The sequence below is a fragment of the Ochotona curzoniae genome, unplaced genomic scaffold (assembly GCF_017591425.1).
Source record: "Ochotona curzoniae isolate NIBS_2020 unplaced genomic scaffold, NIBS_Ocur_1.0 contig_65, whole genome shotgun sequence".
Taxonomy (NCBI): domain Eukaryota; kingdom Metazoa; phylum Chordata; class Mammalia; order Lagomorpha; family Ochotonidae; genus Ochotona; species Ochotona curzoniae.
The window spans coordinates 298,683-317,632 of record NW_024466508.1 but is presented as its reverse complement, the minus strand read 5'-3'; the positions used below and the strand labels follow the sequence as shown (position 1 = coordinate 317,632).

The window sequence follows — 18,950 nt, the reverse complement described above, 5'->3', positions numbered from 1 at the left end:
CTGCTGGGCAGTGCCCGTGCCACACTGCACCATCCACAGCGACACCGGTGGCACGCAGGGCTTCTGTCCTGCCAAGGCCATCTGGAAGGGTGATGCTAGCCCTGTCCTGGGGACACGGGTGGGTGGCCATGTTCCCAGAGTGCCTTGGGCACCGGGACCCAGTGCGATGAAAACCTGGCCTGGATGAGGCCCCTGGGGGTAGGCCTTGCAGGGAGCCACCCCCGGAAGGTCCCCTTCCCTCACCAGACTGACTCGCAGCCTCAGCCCTCATCCCCTGTACGTGAACCCAGAGCACCAGAGATGGCGTGCCATGTTTCTGGGGAACCCCACTTCCTGCTGACCATGCTGTCCATGCCGCCCGCAGGTCCCCGAGCTCGTGAGCGTGCTGCGCTGCAAGCTGCGGGAGGCCCCCGAGGAGCACATGCTGCCAGCGGCCCAGCACAGCGTGTACCTGCTGGCCAGCCAGCACTGTGCCGCCGTGGTGTCCAGCCTCCTGGGCAGCACCCTGCCCTTCGACAGGTACCCCACCCGAGCACCTGCATCCTGCCAGTCGCTGCTGCTTGCCAGCACTCCCCCAGGGCACATCCCTGCCCTGCTTCTGTGGGGGCACAATGCCCAGGGCCCTCCTGGTATGGGTTCCGACATGCCCGCCCCAGGAAGGCCTCCTCACCCCTGGTGTCCATGCCCAGTGCCCACCTGCCCTCCCCCTGTTCCTCCCAGGACTGCTTGCGGATTGGCCTTGGGGCCACGTTGTTATTTATTGGGAAGGCAGAGTTACAGAGCAGGCAGACCATTCCCAGATGCTGGCAGCAGCCGGGCTTGGCCAAGCTGAAGCCCGGCTCCCCAGCTGGCCCTCTGCCCTGAAGAAGGGACCCCAGGCCCTCGGGCAGCAGTGCCGGCCTCCCATTCGTGCGGCCCACTGTCAGCGTACTTGTGTCTCCTGTGTAAGAGTAGGTGGCAGGGACAGAGGACCAGTGACACAGCACGAGAAGACACGTGATGTGGCCCACCCCTGCCCTAGGCACAGCTGGGTGGGAGTTGCACATAGTGCCTGCAAGCCACACCCTCCGTGGCTGACGTCCACAGTGGGGCCCACTGGCGCTCATCTGCCAGACATGCAGCTCCACTTGGCAGTGAGCACGGGCTCCACAGGGCAAGCCACCCCGAGGCCCTGGCTATGGTCTGGGCTGTGCCTTCTCTTGCCCTGGCGATAGCCAGGATCCTCTCTGCTGTCCGAACTCCAGCCACAGGCCCTTAGTGCCCGGGAACCCCCTCTCCCAGCACGCTGGTCCCCCATCCAGGCTGGCACTTGGCTCCAACACCCATACAGGCCCCACAGCCAGGGCCCACTGGGTCACCACTGCGAGCCACAGGATGTAGGCAGGCGGTCCACGCACGGGGCTCAGCAGGCCTTGTTGGCTTAGATCCTGTCTTCCTGTTGTTTCTTTCTGTGAGCCAGCATGGCTGCTGGTCCCCAGCGCCCATCCTCCAGGGAGACCACACTCCCCTACGGCCCCCATCTCCCACCCTGTAGGCTTGTGGCCGCCTGTCCCTGGGCAGGCCGGAGGCCAGGACGCAGGGCCAACAGTTTCATTTCCGTCTCTTCCTGCAGCCACACCTGTGCCCTGTGGCGGGCGCTGGCTGTGGAGCCGGCTCTCAGCACCCGGGTCCTGGGACTGCTCCTGGACAAGCTGGCCAAGGACGTGCCCTTTAAGGAGAGCAGGGCCTTCCTGCCAGGCAGCGCTCCAGACCGAGTGGCCACGCCACTGCCCCTCGCGGTGAGCACAGCTGGCCAGCCCCCGCCCAGGCTCCTGGCGCCTGCACAGGTGTTGGCCCCCGAGGGAACCCACATCACATTTTATCCTTCAGGGAAAAAAAAAATCCCAGCTTGGCAGCATCTTGAGCTGTAAAATACCTGGGAGGACTGTCCTTCCCCCTTCCCAGAACAGATGGCCCGGCCCCCAGGGAGCGCCCACTGAAGGGTCTCCGGCCTATCTCGGTGCTGCTTCTCCCCAGGCCACCTGTGCACTCCGAGAGGTCGTGTCTGCCCCCGCGTCTGGGCCCGCAGTGCTGCAGCTCTTCCCGCAGCTTTTCGTGGGCCTTCTGCTGCGGGTCAGCAGCACCGTGGGCGTCCAGCTGCCCCGGAACCTGCAGACCAAGGAGAGGAGGGGTGCCGGCTGGACTGCAGGAAGCCTGGAGCCCTGCAGGTAACCCCAGCTCGTGTGAGCCTGGTGAGAGGGTGGGCCCTCACTTGGGGCGAAGCCTGGGTCTCAGCCCCTCAGCTGCTATGGCCAAGAGGCTGGAGTTACTGCATGGGTACTGGGCTGCCCCTGTGCTCTTGACATTCTGAACCACTCCTAGCAATACACCCACCCTCTCTCAATCCTGCTCTGGGCTTGGGTGTGCACTCCAGCCACCCCACTGTCCTCACAGCCCTAGCAGGGCCTCCCAGACCCCGATGGGCCCGTTGCGCTGCCCCCAGGTGCGGGCATGGGCGTTAGCAGGCTGACCGGGGCCTGATGGGTGAGGCCGTCTGTTGGGTGTGGCTGTACTTGTGCCTGTGTGCACTCTGGTCTGAGCCTGCACAGAAGCTGCCTGCATGACGGGCTCCAGGGAGCCCAGGGACTACCCAAGGTGGAGGCGGAGGGCAGGGAGAGTGACCAGCAGCTGGGCCCTTCCCTGGGTGCGGGTTGGCCCCTGGTCAGGTGCTGCCCTGGCAATGAGCCCTGTCACCCCCAGCTCTGCGGTGGAGGCTCTGAGGGCCGTGCTGCTTCAAGGCGGTTGCAAGGACGTGGAGCAGTGCCTTGCACAGGACGGGGGCTGGGCACTGCTGAAGACCTCCGCGGGCCACGAAGAGGGAGTCAGCCGCCTGGCCAGGTGAGCCCTGCCACCTGGGGACCTGGAGTCCTCAGCATCTGGGGCCAGATGGCTGGAGCTCAGTCGGGCTTGGGGTCCATGGGGAGTCCAGGCACCTCCCGCCCCCCACACCTCTGCCGGCCTCCTTCCCAGTGCCATGGCCAGGTATGCAGGTCCCCGGCTCCCCCTGGTGCTGAAGCCCCTCGCATGCCCTCAGGGCAGCCTGCTCGAGGTCCAGAGGGTCACCTGCACTGCCTTCCTGGCTGAGGTACGATCACGGGGAGCCCTCCAGCTGTGTGCCCCACCGCAGCCCTGCCTGCTGGGACATCAGCCACTCCATGCGTCCCCCCACCCTGCCATGCCCACAGTGGGCTGCACACATGGGCAGTGGGAGCTGGCTGACATGGACACAGCTGCCCCCTCTGCCCCCAGCTGCTCAGCAGTAATGTAGCTGACGACCTGACCCTCCTGGAGTCGCTGCTGGACAGCCTGGTGGCACGGCAGCAGGACCCCTGTGTGGGCGTGCGGCGGCTGGTGCTCCGCGGCCTGGCCAACGTGGCCTCCGGCTGCCCCACTAAGGTAGGCCTACGGGCAGGGCTGTGGGTGGGGCCGGGGGCAGCTCCGCCACAGTTTGGGGACCCTCAGAGCGTACGGCTCCTCCAGGTGCAGGCCCACGGCCCGCTGCTGCTCACAGCCATGATCAGTGGCCTGGATGACGGCGACCATCCCCACAGCCCAGTTGCCCTGGAGGCCATGGCGGGGCTGGCGCGGCTGGCGAACCTGGTAGAGTTGCGCTCTGCCCTGCTGCACGTGGCCATCCGGATCCGGCCCTTCTTCGACAGTGTAGGCACCCACCCCACCCCACCCCCGGTAGGGACATCCTTCCAGCTCACGTCCTCGCAGGCCAGGGCTGATGCTGGCCACACCCACAGGAGCAGGTGGAGTTCCGGACAGCATCCATCCGCCTCTTCGGGCACCTTAACAAGGCGTGCCACGGGGCCTGCGAGGACGTGTTCCTGGAGCAGGTGGTTGGGGGGCTGGCTCCCCTGCTGCTCCACCTGCAGGATCCGCAGCCCCCCGTGGTGGACGTGAGTAGCCAGCGGGGCAGGGTTGCAGCAGGGAGGGTGGGCCAGTGGGTCGAGGCTTAGCGCCCGCCCCACAGGCCTGCAGGTTTGCGCTGCGCATGTGTGTCCCCAACCTGGACTGCGAGCAGCTGGAGGCCGTGTTCCAGCAGCACCTGCAGGAGGGCCGCGGCCTGCACTTCGGGGAGTTCCTCAACGCTACCTGCCGGCTCCTGGTGAAATGGTGCCCGGGGTGGGGTGGTGCCCGAGGCTGCCTGCAGGCCCGTCCTGACCAAGCTCGCTCTGGGCAGATGCACAGCTTCCCGGACCTGCTGGGCCGCCTGGTGAGCACCAGCCTCTTCTACTTCAAGAGCAGCTGGGAGGCCGTACGTGCCGCAGCCCTGCTCTTCACTGGTGAGTAGCCCGGCCCGCCAGCCCGCCAGCCCGCCAGCCCGCCAGCCCGCAGGCCCCTGCCGCCCCAGCTCAGCCCGCCAGCCCGCAGGCCCCTGCCGCCCCAGCTCAGCCCAGCCAGCCCGCAGGATCCTGTCGCCTGCTGCCCCACCTGCCCTTCTGCCCGCCCTGCAGGGTTCCTGGTGCTGCACGCCGACCGGGAGTTCCTCCCGCAGGTGGACCTGGAGCAGCTGCTGGCCGGTAACCACCCCCCCCACGGCCCCCGATCCTGAGGCCAGGCACCCCGGGGCCCCCCCGATCCTGAGGCCGGGCACCCCGGGGCCCCCCGATCCTGAGGCCGGGCACCCCGGGGCCCCCCGATCCTGAGGCCGGGCATCCAGGGGCCCGCTGACTATCCTGGGTTTCGGGATTTTTCCTTGCCACTGGTGACCTCATCCTCTCTGGTAATTCACGGAAACTTCCGAACTGTTCCAGAGCGCTTAAAAACACTAAAAAAGGAAAGCTGCCTTCCCGCTGGCTCCGCAGCCCTCCCAGTAGGCCCGTGGGGAGGGCGGCGGGCGGGCCTGCGCGTGCAGGAGCGTCCCCCAGCACCGCCCCTACTCCTAGGCCTGCAGCTGCTGCTCGCCGACCCTGCCCCCTGCGTGCGTGCCGCGGCCGCCGAGACCCTGGGCCGCCTGGTCAAGTTCGCCTGACGCTGCCCACGGGCCCGAGGGGGCGGCCCCATCCTGCCCTCAATAAAGTGTTTGGCCCCGGTGATGGTGTCCCGAGCCGCGCAGTGCTGGGTGGGAACGGCGCTGTGGACGCCACAGGACACGGTGGCCGGCATGGACTGTATTGGCCACGCAGGGCGCTAGGTGAAAAGGCGGACCGTGCCGTCCGCCCCTGAGGAGAAGATCCAGGGCTGCGTGGGGTGGAAGACGATGTCCAGCACACCCAGGTCCCGGGTCAGTGCATGCCCCTTGAGCACCTTGACTGGCACCAGCAGCGGGTTCTGCAGCAGGTCACTGCGGGAAGGGAGCGAGGGGTGAGGTCGGGCCGCGGGCAGAGCACCTGCACACCCTGCCGCCGTGAGGGGAAGCAGAGCCGGGCACGCACCTGTACACCATGCCATGGCACACAATGACGCTGCCGTCGTCCGAGCCGGACGCGAAGAGTGGGTATCGTGGGTGGAAGGCCACTGCCCGCAGCGCCTTCTTATGGTGCCTGCAGGGCCGGGCAGGTGGGCTCAGGAGGGAGGGAGGGGGCTGGGCAGTGCCCCCCACGTCCCCCGCCCCCGCCCTCACCTCAGCACTTGGTAGGGCCTGGTGGAGAGGTCCAGGTCAAACCACGTGAGCTTGCTGTCGTAGCTGCCGCAGATGAGGTTATCTCCTGCGGGGACAGACGGCAGTGGTAGCACCCCGCAGCACCTCCACTGCAGGCACCCCCCGCTCCAGGTACACACGCCCTCACCTGCAGGGTGCACAGCCATGCTGGAGACCCACTTGCAGTTGGGCAGCAGTTTCTTGGTCAGCTCCTGTCGCAGCAGGTGGTAGAGGCGCACGCTGCGCTGGGAGGCCACGAACAGGAAGGGCCGGCTGGGGTGGAAGGCTACTCGTTGCACCTGCCCGTGGCTGCGGCGGAAGGGGCTCTGGCTGCGCCGCCGGCTCAGCTGATGGATGAGCACCTGGGTGTGTCCCTGTGCAGCCAGCACCACGGCCAGGTAGTCCCCACGCGCGTGCCATGTCACCTGTGCCACTGGCTGCAGGAAGGCAAGGCCGGCTGAGTGATGGGTGCTCTGCCCATCCCTGGCGTCGCCGCACTCCCACCCCCACACCCCGCACCTTGTCATGACGGATGCGCAGCCGGAGGCCCTGTTGCCGCTCCTCTTCAGAGGCTTCCTGCCAGCGGGCAGGCTGCATGGCTGGCTCCTCGGCTGGCTCAAAGGTGCCCAGCAGCTGGTCGGTGCCAGCCACCACCAGCCTGTCCCCCAGCAGTGGGTTCAGCAGCAACACCATGTCCTCCCTGCAGGTGGGGCCGTGGCAGCCTTAGCACGGCCTCAACCCCTGCCCCCCACCCTTGCCTTCCCCTGGGGCCCCCACTCACGTGGCCACAGCCACCAGGCACACGGTGGGATTGGGGTTCCAGGCTACACTCCTCAGCACGCCCCCGACAGCCACGGTCCTCATGCAGCGGGCAGTGGCCACCTCCCAGAGCCGTAGGGAGCCATCATCCGAGCCTGGACGTGGCACAGGGGACCCTCAGCGCCAGGCACTCCCACTACCCGCCCTTGCCACCTGGCCAACAACCCACCTGAAGCCAGCCACTGGCCTCCCGGGGAGACACTGAGGCAGCGGACAAGGTCACTGTGGCCCCTGTAGACCTGGGGGAGGGCAGGGAGGCAGTGAGCCCGCAGGCCCAGGCACCCCATCCCTTCCCAGCCCATTCCACTCCCACCTACCAGGGCCTGGCATGTGGGGAACGGCTGCAGGTCCCTGGGCCGGGGCAGCTTGGGGATGAGGTCCTCGGGGTCCACGTTCACCTGGGGGACAGCACCGGTTTACTCCCGCCCCGCCCCCCGGGAGACAGTGTCCACTCCTGCCCCCGGCCCAGTCCCCCGCGCACCCTCATCTTGCGCTGCCGTGGACACAGGTAGAGGTCAAGACAGCGCTCGAAGCGCTCATGGATAAAGCGGGCGTAGGCGGGCACCGCACGGAGGCTGGGGAAGCTGCGAGGCAGCGAGCTGGGCTTGCGCTCCTCCGGGTCCTGCTGCTCCCAGGCCAGGCGCTGCGGAGGCAGGAGGGGTGAAGGCATGGAGGGGCATCACAGGCAGGGGGGCCATGGCCACCGTGCAGGCACCCTCCACTGCAGGCTCACCTCTTCCTCACTGGGCAGGTACTCGGGTGGAGGGTTGTAGGACTCGGCGTGGCCAGGCAGGGCCAGCTTAGGCGCAGGCACATGCATCTTGTGGCGCGCCAGCACAGCGTTGGGGTCCTCCTGGGCCCAGAGGTCGTAGAAGCTGGGTGTGGGGTCCCGGGGCCGCCGGGGCTGGATCCAGCCCATCTTGATGGCGTGCACTAGGCGGGAGACCTACAGAGCCCGTGGCGGGGAGGTCAGGGGGACAGGGCCGGCTAGCCGGGGCACGGAGGACGGCTGGGGGGCACGGAGGACGGCTGGGGGGCACGGAGGACGGCTGGGGGGCACGGAGGACGGCTGGGGGGCACGGAGGCAGTACCACTGCACCTTCTCCTTCTCCACCAGGGAGGGGATGAAGCTGCGCTTGTCCGCCGGGCGATTGGTCACAGGGTGGATCATGGTGTCTCCACTGAAGAAGTCGACTGCGGGCTGGGGAGGTGCGTGGGGTGAGCTCCAGGCCAGCCGCCCGCGCCTCCCCAGGGCCAGGGCCTCTGCCTACCTCATACGGGTCGAAGCCCATGTCCCCAAATCGGCCGCTCTGCAGCCGCCGCACCAGGGCCACCTGCTCATCCGTCAGCCGCACGTCTCGCCCCGTCATCCGGTCCTGCACAGTACGCCTGAGGCCACCACGGTTGTCACACGTGTGGTTGGCGTGCAGGGCCCCCGGCCCCCACCCCGCCACCCACCCCCGCACACCAGTAGTCGGGGTCCTCCATCTTGTCCAGGAACTGGTCTAGCTCGTCCCGTGTCCGCAGGGGCTTGTAGATGCGACGGCCGTCAAGGTCGTAGCCCACGTGGGGGAAGTCGTCGTACCACTCCAGGGGCACATTGCCCACCGTGTTGCGAATGTCCTGCAGCCGTCACAGGGGCATCAACGCCTGACCCTGCCCGCCCCAGGCTGGCCTGCTCTGACGTGGCACCGGCCGGCGCCGAGCCGCACCTTCCCACTTTCCACTGAAGTGGTGCCAGCCCCAAGCTCCCCCCGCCTCGGATTCCTTGGCCAGGGCTCCGGGCAGCCACAGACAGGGATGACCTCACCGGCCACGGCTCCCCCCCGGCAGGGGCCTTAGGGAAAAGTGGGCAGCTATGAGGGGAGACCGGGGCCAGGGGAGACCCCGGGACCCATGATGGGTGTCAGAAGCGCCTGCCTTTGGCTTGGCAAAAAGTGCGCCCGGGCACTGCCCCAGGGTGGGTGCAGTAGCCACTCCTGCTGCAGCCCCTGCCAGCCACCAAGCTCACTCCTCCCAGCACGGTATCACTGTCCAGGCAGCCGATTCCTGCCACAGTCACCATGTGGGGTGGGAGGGCCCCCCAGGACCCCTGGCTCCAGCACCTCGCACAGTCCCATCCTGGCCTATGGCCCTCAGCTGGCAGAAGCAGGAGAAAGGAGAGGTGGGGTGGCCCACCCCCGCAGAGCCGGGGCCAGCCTGCAGGGCAGGTGCAATGGGGCAGTTCCACTGGGGAACCTTGGAGCCACAGCTGAGGGGCCGACTCCTGACCCTGCCCCTGCCAGACGTGGTGCACCGGGACGGACAGACGGGCAGACAGGACACAGCAGGGACAGCCGCGGGGACTCGGTTCTGCAGGGGCGGGGTGGCCACTGCGCGAACCCGGGGACCCCAGCCCCCGCCCCCAGGCCCGGAGACTGGAAGGCGCCCCAGAAGCGCGGCCCGGGGAGGCAGAGGGACCACGGCCCGCCGGCCTCCGGGGGCGGGGCGGGGCGGGGCGGCGGCCGGCGCGGGGGAGGGGCCCGCCGCTATAAAGGCGCCCCTCGCGGCCCCGCAGCAGCCCGGGACGCACGTGTGCGCGCCGCCCCGGCAGCCGCCACCGCGGGGCGCAGCCAGACCCCGCGCCTCCCCGGCCCCGGCGGCCCCGGCGGCCCCGCGAGGCCCGCGGCGGGCGCAGGCGGCGGCATGCGCGGCGCACGGCGGAGCTGACGCCGGCCCCCGGCCCACCCAGCCCTCGCCATGCTGCGCTCGGCGCCGCCGGGCCGCTACCTGTACCCCGAGGTGAGCCCGCTGTCGGAGGATGAGGACGGCGGCAGCGAGAGCTCGGGCTCGGACGAGAAGCCCTGCCGCGTGCACGCAGCACGCTGCGGCCTCCAGGGCGCACGGCGCAGGCCCGGGGGCCGCAGGGCTGGAGCCGGCGGGCCGGGGCCAGGGGGGCGGCCGGGCCGCGAGCCCCGGCAGAGGCACACGGCGAACGCGCGCGAGCGGGACCGCACCAACAGCGTGAACACAGCCTTCACGGCGCTGCGCACGCTCATCCCCACCGAGCCGGCGGACCGCAAGCTCTCCAAGATCGAGACGCTGCGCCTGGCCTCCAGTTACATCTCACACCTGGGCAACGTGCTGCTGGCCGGGGAGGCCTGCGGGGACGGGCAGCCGTGCCACGCCGGGCCAGCCTTCTTCCATGCCCCGCGCGCGGGGAGCCCGCCGCCCCCGGCCCGAGACTCAGAGAATGCGCAGCCTAAACAGATCTGCACCTTCTGCCTGAGCAGCCAGAGGAAGCTGGTGAGCATGGTGTTGGGGTGCCCAAGGCTGCGGCTGGGGGGCTGGGGACAGCATCCACTGATTTACAGCCCCCGCTAGGCCGGGTGGCACCACGCAGCAAATCCCCCCAGCTTCCTCTCCAGACAGCGCGCACTCCTGGGGCCCGAACATCTGGGAAATTTAATTTTACAATTTCGGCTGCAGCAGTGTGCTCCCCTCCCCAAAGCTCGGGGGGAAACTGGGGGCCTGGCAGGGGTGCCGCAGCGCACCCCGTGGGGGGCCAGAGGCTCGGGCCAGCGCTGGGCCCTGCCAGGCCTGACCCTCATCCCCTGCCCTCCACAGAGCAAAGACCGGGACAGGAAGACGGCCATTCGGAGCTAGGACGAAGACCACGGAAGCGCAGCCTGGCGTGGGCCCTGCGGGAGCCGGCCTGCCAGGCCTGCCCGGCCCCAGCCCCGAGTGGGGCCACCGGACACAAATGGGGACACAGGGCACTAGCAGGGGGCTGAGCTGCTCCGGCCGGCAGAACTCTGGGGCCTCCCGCCTGGTGCGCCTCGGGCTGCTGCCTGCTGCCGTCTGTCTCTGCAGTAACAGAAGGCCTGGAAATGCCGTCTAAAACAGACTGTACTGCCCAGCGGATGCTCACTCCACCCCATGGCCTCCCCCTGGGGGAGGGGTGACAGGCCTGCCCCCCCACGCACCCCCAGAAGGCCGTGGACCCCCCTGCCTGGACAAGGAGCGCGCCCACAGCCCCCAGCAGCCCCTCCCACGCCGGGCACAGCTGGCCAGCCATTAAAACCCTGCAGGTGACAAGCAGTTTAGTGGCCTGAGTTCAACGAGCAGAGCAGGGAAAGGGGGCAGCCTCCCTCCTCAGCCGGGCTTCCGGCAGGGTGGGTGGGCGGGGCCTGGCCGGGGAGCCCAGGTGCCTGGGCCCACACGGGCATCCTGGCAGGACTGGGCCCCAGGGGCCCTCGGAGCAGGAAGCGGTGGGGTAATTTTGGAGGCAATTCTCAGAGCCAGAGCCGCAGCATCCAATCTGATAGAAATACAGGACAAAGTCGCCGCCACAGCTTTCCTTCACAGAAACCCAACCCCAGATTTCCTCTCCCTAATCCTGCAGGAGCCTCCAGCCGGCGAGGGGGGGCGGGGAGCAGGGACCTGCGGGATGAGGGGGTGCAGCCAGGGCTCCCTCCATGGAGTGACCCGACAGGGCCTAGACGCTACCTCCCTGCCCAGCTGGCTCCAGGGGGGGATGCCTGGTCACCCTGCCAGACCCACAGGCCTCCCATGTGCCCCAGGGGCGCCCACTAGCAGAGGACCCCCAGTGGGGTTGCTGCACGAGGGACCCCCAGGCGCCTAGCTGGCCGGGTGCGGCACGCGCTGGCTGAGCCCTCCGCCACGGGGCTGACTGCCGGCTGCAGCTTGGCCGGCCCCAGGCCTGGGCAGTGGGCCCGGCCGCTCCCCAGCTGCACCGGTAGCAGCAGCAGCAGCAGCAGCAGCACGGCGGCCGCGGGCTGAGCCAGCAGGAGGAGGGGAGGCGGGAAGAACACTCCGTCACCCACTCAGCTCCAGAAACTCAAACCAGACCGGGGGCGGCGTAGGCTCACCCATCAGGCTGCTTTGGCTGGCAGGTGCAACCCAGCCACCCCAGCCAGCAGGCTACAGGACAAAGACCTGGGGTCCCCTCTGCAGGGGCCCCACAGAGGCAGCTGCGGAAGCAGGCGGGGGCCGGGGGTGTGGGGCTGGAAACGCTGGCCCCGCCTCAGCTGTCAGCCCCCTGTCCCCAGCCCGGGGCACGGGCTGATTCATCACCAGGCAGCCGGCACCCAGGCCAGCAGCCCCGCCCTGCGCGGCACCTGTGGACTGCCAGGAAACACATGTGACCCCTGCGGGTCAGCCACCACACGCGCCCAGCGGGGGCACCCACAGGCCCGTGGGCTGGGCAGCGCCCCCCAGGACACCGCAGCCGCTGCCTAGGACTGCCTCGCCGGGATTTTTCCGCTCTGGAGGCGCCCCTCCCCTCCCCCTCCCCAAAGCGGCTGCAGCTGTCAGGACCACAGATTGGAACTGCAGGTACGGGGCTGGCCGGCTGCCCACCTCCCTCCCGTGTCTGTCTGCGAGAGAGGAAGCCGGCCCACCTCTGGAATCCTTCACTCTCTCCTCGTTCTGCCTCTCCCACCTGTCCCCGGGGAGCTGGGGGTCAGCCGCCCGCGCTCCGTCTCTCTCCTCCGCAACCCCTCTCCGATTACAATGGGGCAGTGTTCAGAGCCCGCTCCCGCACCAGACCCCGCCCGCCGGACACCACTGGGCTGTCCTGCGCCTCCTCCTCTCCTTCCTCTCTCCTTCCTCCTCTTCCTCTTTCCTTCCTCCTCCACCTGGTGCTTTTGGGAGCTGACCCCACACAGGGGTGGCTTACCCAGGGCCCACTCCCCCCAGTGCCCCTGGGTTAGGCCTGCTCCCCAGGCCCAGAGGATCGGAAGAGATTGCCACAGGGTCCAGCAGGCAACCCACGCAGCGAACCCCAGCCTAGCACCCTCGTAGCAGGGGACCCGCCTCCTGTCCAACAAGTGGCCCTAGCCTCCATGACTAGGCAGCCCTGCCCCCTGCCTACCACATGCTGTCCCTGCTGGCCTGCTGAGTGCCCCCCCGCCCGAGCTGGCAGGGCTCCCCCAGCAAGGGGCGAAGACGGATCTCAGGGGCCACTGGTCCCGAAAGGCTCCATGGGGGCACCTAGACCCCCTCGCCCTGCCCGTCTGAGGGGACACCCCCACCCGGGGGCAGCCACAGGTCACGGACGCACAGGCTCACAGGTGCCCAGCAGCTTCAGGAGGCGCTCACTCCAGAAGCAGGCGGGGACCAGGCCAGAGGGCCAGAGCGAGCCGGTCCAGCTGCCCGTCCAGAGACAGGCACGCAGGCAGGCTGGCGTGGACGGCCGCCAGGGCGGTCTGCAGGCCGGGCGCCCTCCACAACAGGACGGGGCGGCCGCTCGCTCCCACTGGAAACCTGAGCCGCCAGGCGCTGCTGCCAGCAGCGACGCAAGCGAGCGAGTGCGGGGCGGCGGCCAGGCCGCGGGCGGGGCCGGGGGGCCAGCGCTGGAGCAGCTGCCGGTTCAGTAGCTGGGAGAAGCCATTAACGGCGCTTGGCGAGAGAGCAGAGGGCTGGCGGGCTGCGGATGCAGACGGGCCGGCCCGGCGCGCCCCTGCCCCGGCCACGCTCCCACCCCCACCCGCAGGCCCCGGGGCCCCCGGGGGTGGCCGCCCCAGCCCCCAGCCCCCTCCCGGACGGGGGATGAGGTCACGTCTGTGACGCCTGGGTGCGCAGGGGCCCGGAGGGGCGCAGCTCAGCCGCTCCTGGGGGCTCGGGGACACCCCCAGGCCCAGCAGGAGTGCAGGGGGCCGCTGCGGGAGCAGTGCGCCTGAGGGTGCCGGAGTCTCCGGGAGGGGACCCGGGGGCGGGCGCGCACCTGCCAGGACACTGCTAGGTGACGGACAAGGATGCGGCCGGCAGCAGGGAGCGCCCCCCAAAGCCCCTCTGACCACGCCGCACGGGGGACCCGGGGCGACCTGGAGCAGGGGCTTCTCCGGAGGGGACGCGTGCTGCGGCGCTGTCATTCCGCACAGATGGCGGAGTCATCACGAGGAAGCAGCCCCGGCCCCCCGCGAGCAGCGCCTCCCCCTGGGCAGGCAGGGTCAGCCGGCCCCGCCCCCGCAGCACCAGCGCCGCAATCACCACCCCAAGTCTGCAAATACAAAAAGTTGCCGACAGGATGTGGCTGCCGACAGCCGGGGGCCGGGGGAGGGGCGGCGGCCGGGAGCTGCGCCGTGCGCCCCCCTCGCGAACGCCCCCCTCGCGAACGCGCCCGCGGCTCCGGCCAGGAAACCAATTTATTTTGTTTTGTCTCTGTTCTCGAGCGAGCGCAGAGCGCGGATCGGGCGCGCGGCCAAGACTCCAGTGGCCGCTGCCAAGACGCGGGGGCGGGGGCCGGCCGGCGGGGGAGGGGCGCGTGTCCCCGCCGGGGATAGCCCGACGGGCGGGCGGGTGGCCAGGGCCTCCCCAGCGCAGGGACTGCTGCCACCCGGGGGCCACCAGGGAGGGAAGCGCAGAGCCACTGACCCTGGTCACCCGGCCTGTCCTTGGGGCCCGTGGAGACAGACGCCATGCTGGCTACTCCAGGTAGGAGCCAGGGCAGGCCTAGGGCCTCCTGCCCGGGGGGCATCACTGCCCAGCCCACCTCCTCAGCCCTGCCACCTCCTCCCAGAGCTGCCTACCTCCTCCCAGAACTGCCCTCAGCCCCCGGCCTTGCCCACCTCCTCATCCGAGCTGTCCTCCGCATACTCGTCCCCACCGCACATGCTCGCCTCCATCTTCGGGCCAGGAGGACCAGAGGCCCCAGCCTGTGGAGAGGTGGTTACATGAGGGGGCTGCTGCAAATGACCTTGTCCCGAACCTGGGCTCAGGTTCCCAGACTCACAGCCCCCCACACCCCTAACACCAGAACCAGCTGTATGGGACTAGGAACGGGGGCTGGAGGCCTCAGCCAGCCCCCAGGGGAGCACCTGCCCAAGGCAGCCTAGCCACCAGGCAAGGCCGGATCCCAGCCCCCGGGCTGACCCCAGCGCTGGGCCAGTGTGGGCGTCCCTGACTGAGAAAACAGGCCAGGGTCCCTGCAAGAGGGCACCCCTGCCAGGGCCCCACTCCCCCCATGCGGGCCGCAGCCCAAGGCCCGCTCTTCCCGGCGTTTCCCTCAGAAAAAGGATGCAAGACTTAAGTTTTTCTGCAGGCCAGGAACAAAGCATTGGGTTTCCACGTCTCCCCAGCTCCCACTGCTAGCTGGGTGGAGTCAACGGGTGGGGGCTCGGCCCTGAGCCCCAGCTCCCGCCTCCACCCAGGACCCCAGCTCACACAGGCTGGCTCTGGGGGGTGCCAGGCCCTGAGCCCCAGCTCCCACAGGCTGGCTCTGGGGGGTGCCAGGCCCTGAGCCCCAGCTCCCGCAGGCTGGCTCTGGGGGGTGCCAGGCCCTGGGCCCCGGCTCCCTTGTCCGCCCAGAATCCCAGCTCCCGCAGGCTGGCTCTGGAGGGGTGCCAGGCCCTGAGCCCCGGCTCCCGCCTTCGCCCAGGATCCCAGCTCCCCCAGGCTGACTCTGGGGGGTGCCAGGCCCTGATGCAGGCAGACCCCAGGCCTGAGACGCAAGGTGTGATACCAGAAGGTGAGGCTGTGCCAGCACTGGTGCCTACAGGCCCTGATAGAGGAGGCAGGGGCACCGAAGGGCTCTCCGTGTCTCCCACCACTGTGCTCCAAGGCAGGACTGGCCTCTCCCCAGCAACTGCACAGCACATGGCGTCCACCAGAGGGCAGCAGTGGCTCTGGGAAGGCCACTGCTGGCCTAGAGCAGGGGCACTGCCCACAGGGCGCAGAGGCACCGGATGCAGCACGCTGGGAGACAGCCACAGCTGGGGAGGTGCCAACCTGCTGGCTATGCCAGGACCAGTAGCGCCATCCGGGTCTCCCATGTGCGTGGCAGGAGCCCGCGTCCTCTGGTGTGTGCTGGACAAGAGCTGGAGCTGGGCTTGAACCCAGGCCAAGGGATGCGAGATGACATCCGTCCTGGGGCCCAGAGCCGGCAGTATGTGCAGCATGAGGCAGCCATGTGGCCCCGCACACACGTCACACATACCAGACACACACAGACCACACCACAGTGCACATACCATGTACACGCATGCCACACACACCATACACAACACCAACTCCCACAGCTCACGGTTCAAGCAGCTGTGAGAGGTCAAGTCGGGCAGCAGTCCACAGGTGTAAGGTACACCCACACCCCTGTACACCTCAAGGCCAGCCAGGCAGCCCTACTGACCTGGGCCCAAGTGCCAAGGCACACGGTCGTGGCTGGCCGGTCTACGCCCAGCACACTGCTTGCCAGGGCCCAGGGGAGCACTGTCCCTCACCTGGCCAGGGAGGGAACAGACCAGCAGGGACTGTAAGGCACACACAAGGACCCGCAGTGTCCTGCCCAAGCGCACTCTGGAGTACCCCATGTTCCAGAGGTGAACAGGAGCACAGAAACACGGGGACATGGGGTGGGTGGGAGGTGGCAAACTCAGCACCCCCCACCCTCTCCCGTGCCCACCCCCCCACTGCGCCACCTCCACGAGCCAAGAGCTCCTGGTACAGGGACAAAACCCCCTGTGCCCAAGGCTGGCAGAGGCCCTACACCCCAACCTTCCCAGACCACAACCAGGGCCACCTAACGCAGGGCCCAGCTCAGCAGACTGTCCCAGGCCAGGGTGGTCCCAGGAACCCCACAGCCAAGAACAGAGCTGGGGGAAGCGGCTGTAGCTCCCAGTGCCAAATTCCTACAGAGGCCCATGCTGGCCCGTGCGGGTCTCCCATGCAGGGGTCAGGGACCCGGTCACTAGACCGACCGCCTCGCTAGGCGCCTGGGCCCACTGCAGCCATGTGGGAGACTCAGATGAGAGGCAGCTCCCAGCTTCTGCCCTGACACCACCTGGGAGTGAAGCAGCAGAAAGCCCCTCTGTGACTGCACCTTCCAGTCACCAAGCCAACCCCACCAGAGCAACAGCCCAGACCCCAGAGGGGGTTCCAGTGTCCACGAGGTCCATGCCCCGCCCTGGGCACCGTTCTTGGAATTTACCATGTTCTCAACAGTGCAGCGACTGTAGCATCTCTGACTGCAGGTGCAGCTGCTCCACACCGTCCACGGGCTGGGGGAAGGGCCCACACCGTCCATGGGCTGGGGGAAGGGCCCACACCGTCCATGGGCTGGGGGAAGGGTCCACACTGTCCACGGGGCTGGGAGAATGGTCCACAGGAGTGGGAGAACGGCCTGCCACTGTCCACAGGGGTGTGTATGTGAGGGTACACACAGCACCCTGGCACCTGCAGTGAGTCAGCTAACCCCTCAGACACTCAGTGGGGATGAACAGTGAGTCAGAAGGACCCTTCCCCAGCCAGTGGCCCACCAGGCACTGCAGTGGTCTTTAGCTGAACCCTGGCCGCTCTCTCAGCAGGCCCTTCAATCCAGATGTAGTGGCCAGGAGCCAGGCACTGCACCATTCTGCACGCTCCCTGGGAGGAGCCTGGCACAGCTGGCAGACATAGCAGCGGCCAGCACAGGTGAGAGAGCATGTGGGAGCCCCACACAGGGACATCAGCTGGAAGAGCTGCTGCCTGCAGAGCCGGCATCCCATATGGGCACTGGTTCAAGTCCCAGTTGCTCCACTGCCCAGTCACCTCCTACTGGTGGGGTGGGAAAGCCATTCCCCCACCCCTGTGATTGGGGTAGACGATAGACCAAGTGTTTGGGTCCCTGCACCCAAGCGGGAGACCTGGAAGAAGCTCCTGGCTCCAGCCCGGCTCAGCCCCGGAACTTCAGCAGCAGACAGAGTACCAGGCTCTCTCTCTCTCTCTAACTCTACTTTTAACTCAAATAAACAAATCTTTAAAACAGAAAAGCAACACACAGGTTAAGCACACGCAACACTGGTGTCCTTATGGTGTTCTCACTAAATTAAACGCCTCCAGCTGCCTCACCCACCTGTGCCTGCCGCCCAGGGCCACCCTCCGCACCAGGGCTGCTCACCCACCTGCGCCAGCCGCCCAGGGCCACCCTCCGCACCAGGGCTGCTCACCCACCTGCGCCAGCCGCCCAGGGCCACCCTCCGCACCAGGGCTGCTCACCCACCTGCGCCAGCCGCCCAGGGCCACCCTCCGCACCAGGGCTGCTCACCCACCTGCGCCAGCCGCCCAGGGCCACCCTCCGCACCAGGGCTGCTCACCCACCTGCGCCAGCCGCCCAGGGCCACCCTCCGCACCAGGGCTGCTCACCCACCTGTGCCTGCCGCCCAGGGCCACCCTCCGCACCAGGGCTGCTCACCCACCTGCGCCAGCCGCCCAGGGCCACCCTCCACGCTGGCTCCACCCTGACCCATATTCTCCTCGTCTTCCTCCTCCATGTCGTCACTGCCGGAGTCTTCCAGACCAGAGAACACGCTCTCTTCACTCTCTGAGAGGCCGGAATCACTGCCCTCGCTGTGGCTGGAGGCAGGACTGCCGAGGAGGGAGACCTGCAGGAAGCCCAAGCAGACAGGGGTCACTCCACAGCTGGGCTCCCGGCCCCTCCTCCAAGGACCAGCAGGGAGTCTTACCCAGCTCTCTACCCAATGGAAAGCACAAAGCACCAGTTCCACCCAGCCTTTGTGGACACCCACCGCAGCAGGGGGGGCAGGTCACCGGGTGCAGAGTTTGATGCCACCAGCCAGCGGTGAGCCTGGCTGGGGCACAAATCCCAGAAACCAAAAGGGCTGCCTCTCACTCCTCCCCGAGGCTGGGCATCCCGGGCAGCCGGGGCCTCTGTATAGCACACACGTACACAAGGGAGACCTGCGGCCTAGTGGGCAGCTGGCGCAGGCCTTCCAGCGCAGACTCGCATTCGGGGTCCAGTGGGCAATTGCTGCAGGGCCACCCCCGATACCCTCTCTGCCCCCCGATACCCTCTCTGTCCCTCGATGCCCTCTCTGCCCCCGATGCCCTCTCTGCCCCCCGAGCCTTCTCTACCCCTGAGCCCTCTCTGCCCCTGAGCCCTCTCTGCCGCCCAAGCCCTCTCTGCCCCCCGAGCCCTCTCTGCCCCCCGAGCCTTCTCCACCCCCGATGCCCTCTCTGCCCCCCGAGCCTTCTCCACCCCCGATGCCCTCTCTGCCCCCGATGTCCTCTCTGCCCCTGAGCCCTCTCTGCCCCCGGAGCCCTCTCTACCCCCCGAGCCTTCTCTACCCCCCGAGCCTTCTCCATCCCCGATGCCCTCTCTGCCGCCCGAGCCCTCTCTTCCGCCGAGCCCTCTCTTCCGCCCGAGCCCTCTCCACCCCCGATGCCCTTTCTGCCCCCGAGCCCTCTCTGCCCCCCGATGCCCAGGCCCCCGCCCCGGGCCTCCTCCACCGGGCAGCTGCGTCCCAGCACAGCGCGAAAGGCCAGGAGACCCAGATAATCGCCCCGCCATCCGCGCACGCCCTCAGCCACCTCCTCCTGCTCCGGCTCCGTCTCAGGACTCGGCCGCCGCTTTCCCCGCTGCGGCGCCAGCGCCTCGGCGCGCCCGCCGGCCCGCACACCCGCCATGCTTCGCCGGCCGCTTCCGGCAGACGCGGGTCCGCATGCGCACTCGGTGTCCCGGCCCGCCCTGCCGCTCCGGATTGGCGGGCGACGAGGGGGCGGGGAACCG

General features: G+C 68.7%; 3 protein-coding genes across 3 annotated transcripts in view; 2 read left to right on the top strand and 1 right to left on the bottom strand.

Annotated features, from left to right (window-relative positions):
- MROH1 (maestro heat like repeat family member 1) overlaps positions 1-5,052 on the top strand; it is a 43,155-nt gene extending 38,103 nt beyond the window's left edge. Inside the window, exons 34-45 of the mRNA XM_040991634.1 lie at positions 365-519; positions 1,613-1,778; positions 2,017-2,207; positions 2,740-2,877; positions 3,010-3,124; positions 3,289-3,435; positions 3,520-3,699; positions 3,789-3,944; positions 4,019-4,153; positions 4,229-4,331; positions 4,503-4,568; positions 4,935-5,052. Coding sequence (XP_040847568.1) covers positions 365-519; positions 1,613-1,778; positions 2,017-2,207; positions 2,740-2,877; positions 3,010-3,124; positions 3,289-3,435; positions 3,520-3,699; positions 3,789-3,944; positions 4,019-4,153; positions 4,229-4,331; positions 4,503-4,568; positions 4,935-5,020 — 1,638 coding nt within the window. The 3' untranslated portion in view covers positions 5,021-5,052. The remainder of the gene's footprint in view (positions 1-364; positions 520-1,612; positions 1,779-2,016; positions 2,208-2,739; positions 2,878-3,009; positions 3,125-3,288; positions 3,436-3,519; positions 3,700-3,788; positions 3,945-4,018; positions 4,154-4,228; positions 4,332-4,502; positions 4,569-4,934) is intronic.
- A 103-nt stretch (positions 5,053-5,155) lies between these two features.
- On the bottom strand, positions 5,156-18,847 carry BOP1 (BOP1 ribosomal biogenesis factor). Its single transcript, XM_040991632.1, has 16 exons — positions 18,752-18,847; positions 17,620-17,805; positions 14,020-14,106; positions 7,917-8,071; positions 7,720-7,837; positions 7,548-7,649; positions 7,182-7,394; positions 6,930-7,091; positions 6,766-6,846; positions 6,618-6,687; positions 6,411-6,543; positions 6,149-6,329; positions 5,778-6,066; positions 5,612-5,696; positions 5,424-5,531; positions 5,156-5,332 (listed from the first exon to the last, which is right to left on the bottom strand). Exons 1-16 carry the CDS (start codon positions 18,845-18,847, stop codon positions 5,179-5,181), a joined length of 2,220 nt encoding a protein of 739 aa, XP_040847566.1. The 3' UTR covers positions 5,156-5,178.
- Positions 9,188-10,093, top strand: SCX (scleraxis bHLH transcription factor). The gene is made up of 2 exons (XM_040991633.1): positions 9,188-9,733; positions 10,055-10,093. The coding sequence occupies exons 1-2, from the start codon at positions 9,188-9,190 to the stop codon at positions 10,091-10,093; spliced, it is 585 nt and encodes a 194-aa protein (XP_040847567.1).
- Positions 18,848-18,950: the final 103 nt, after the last annotated feature.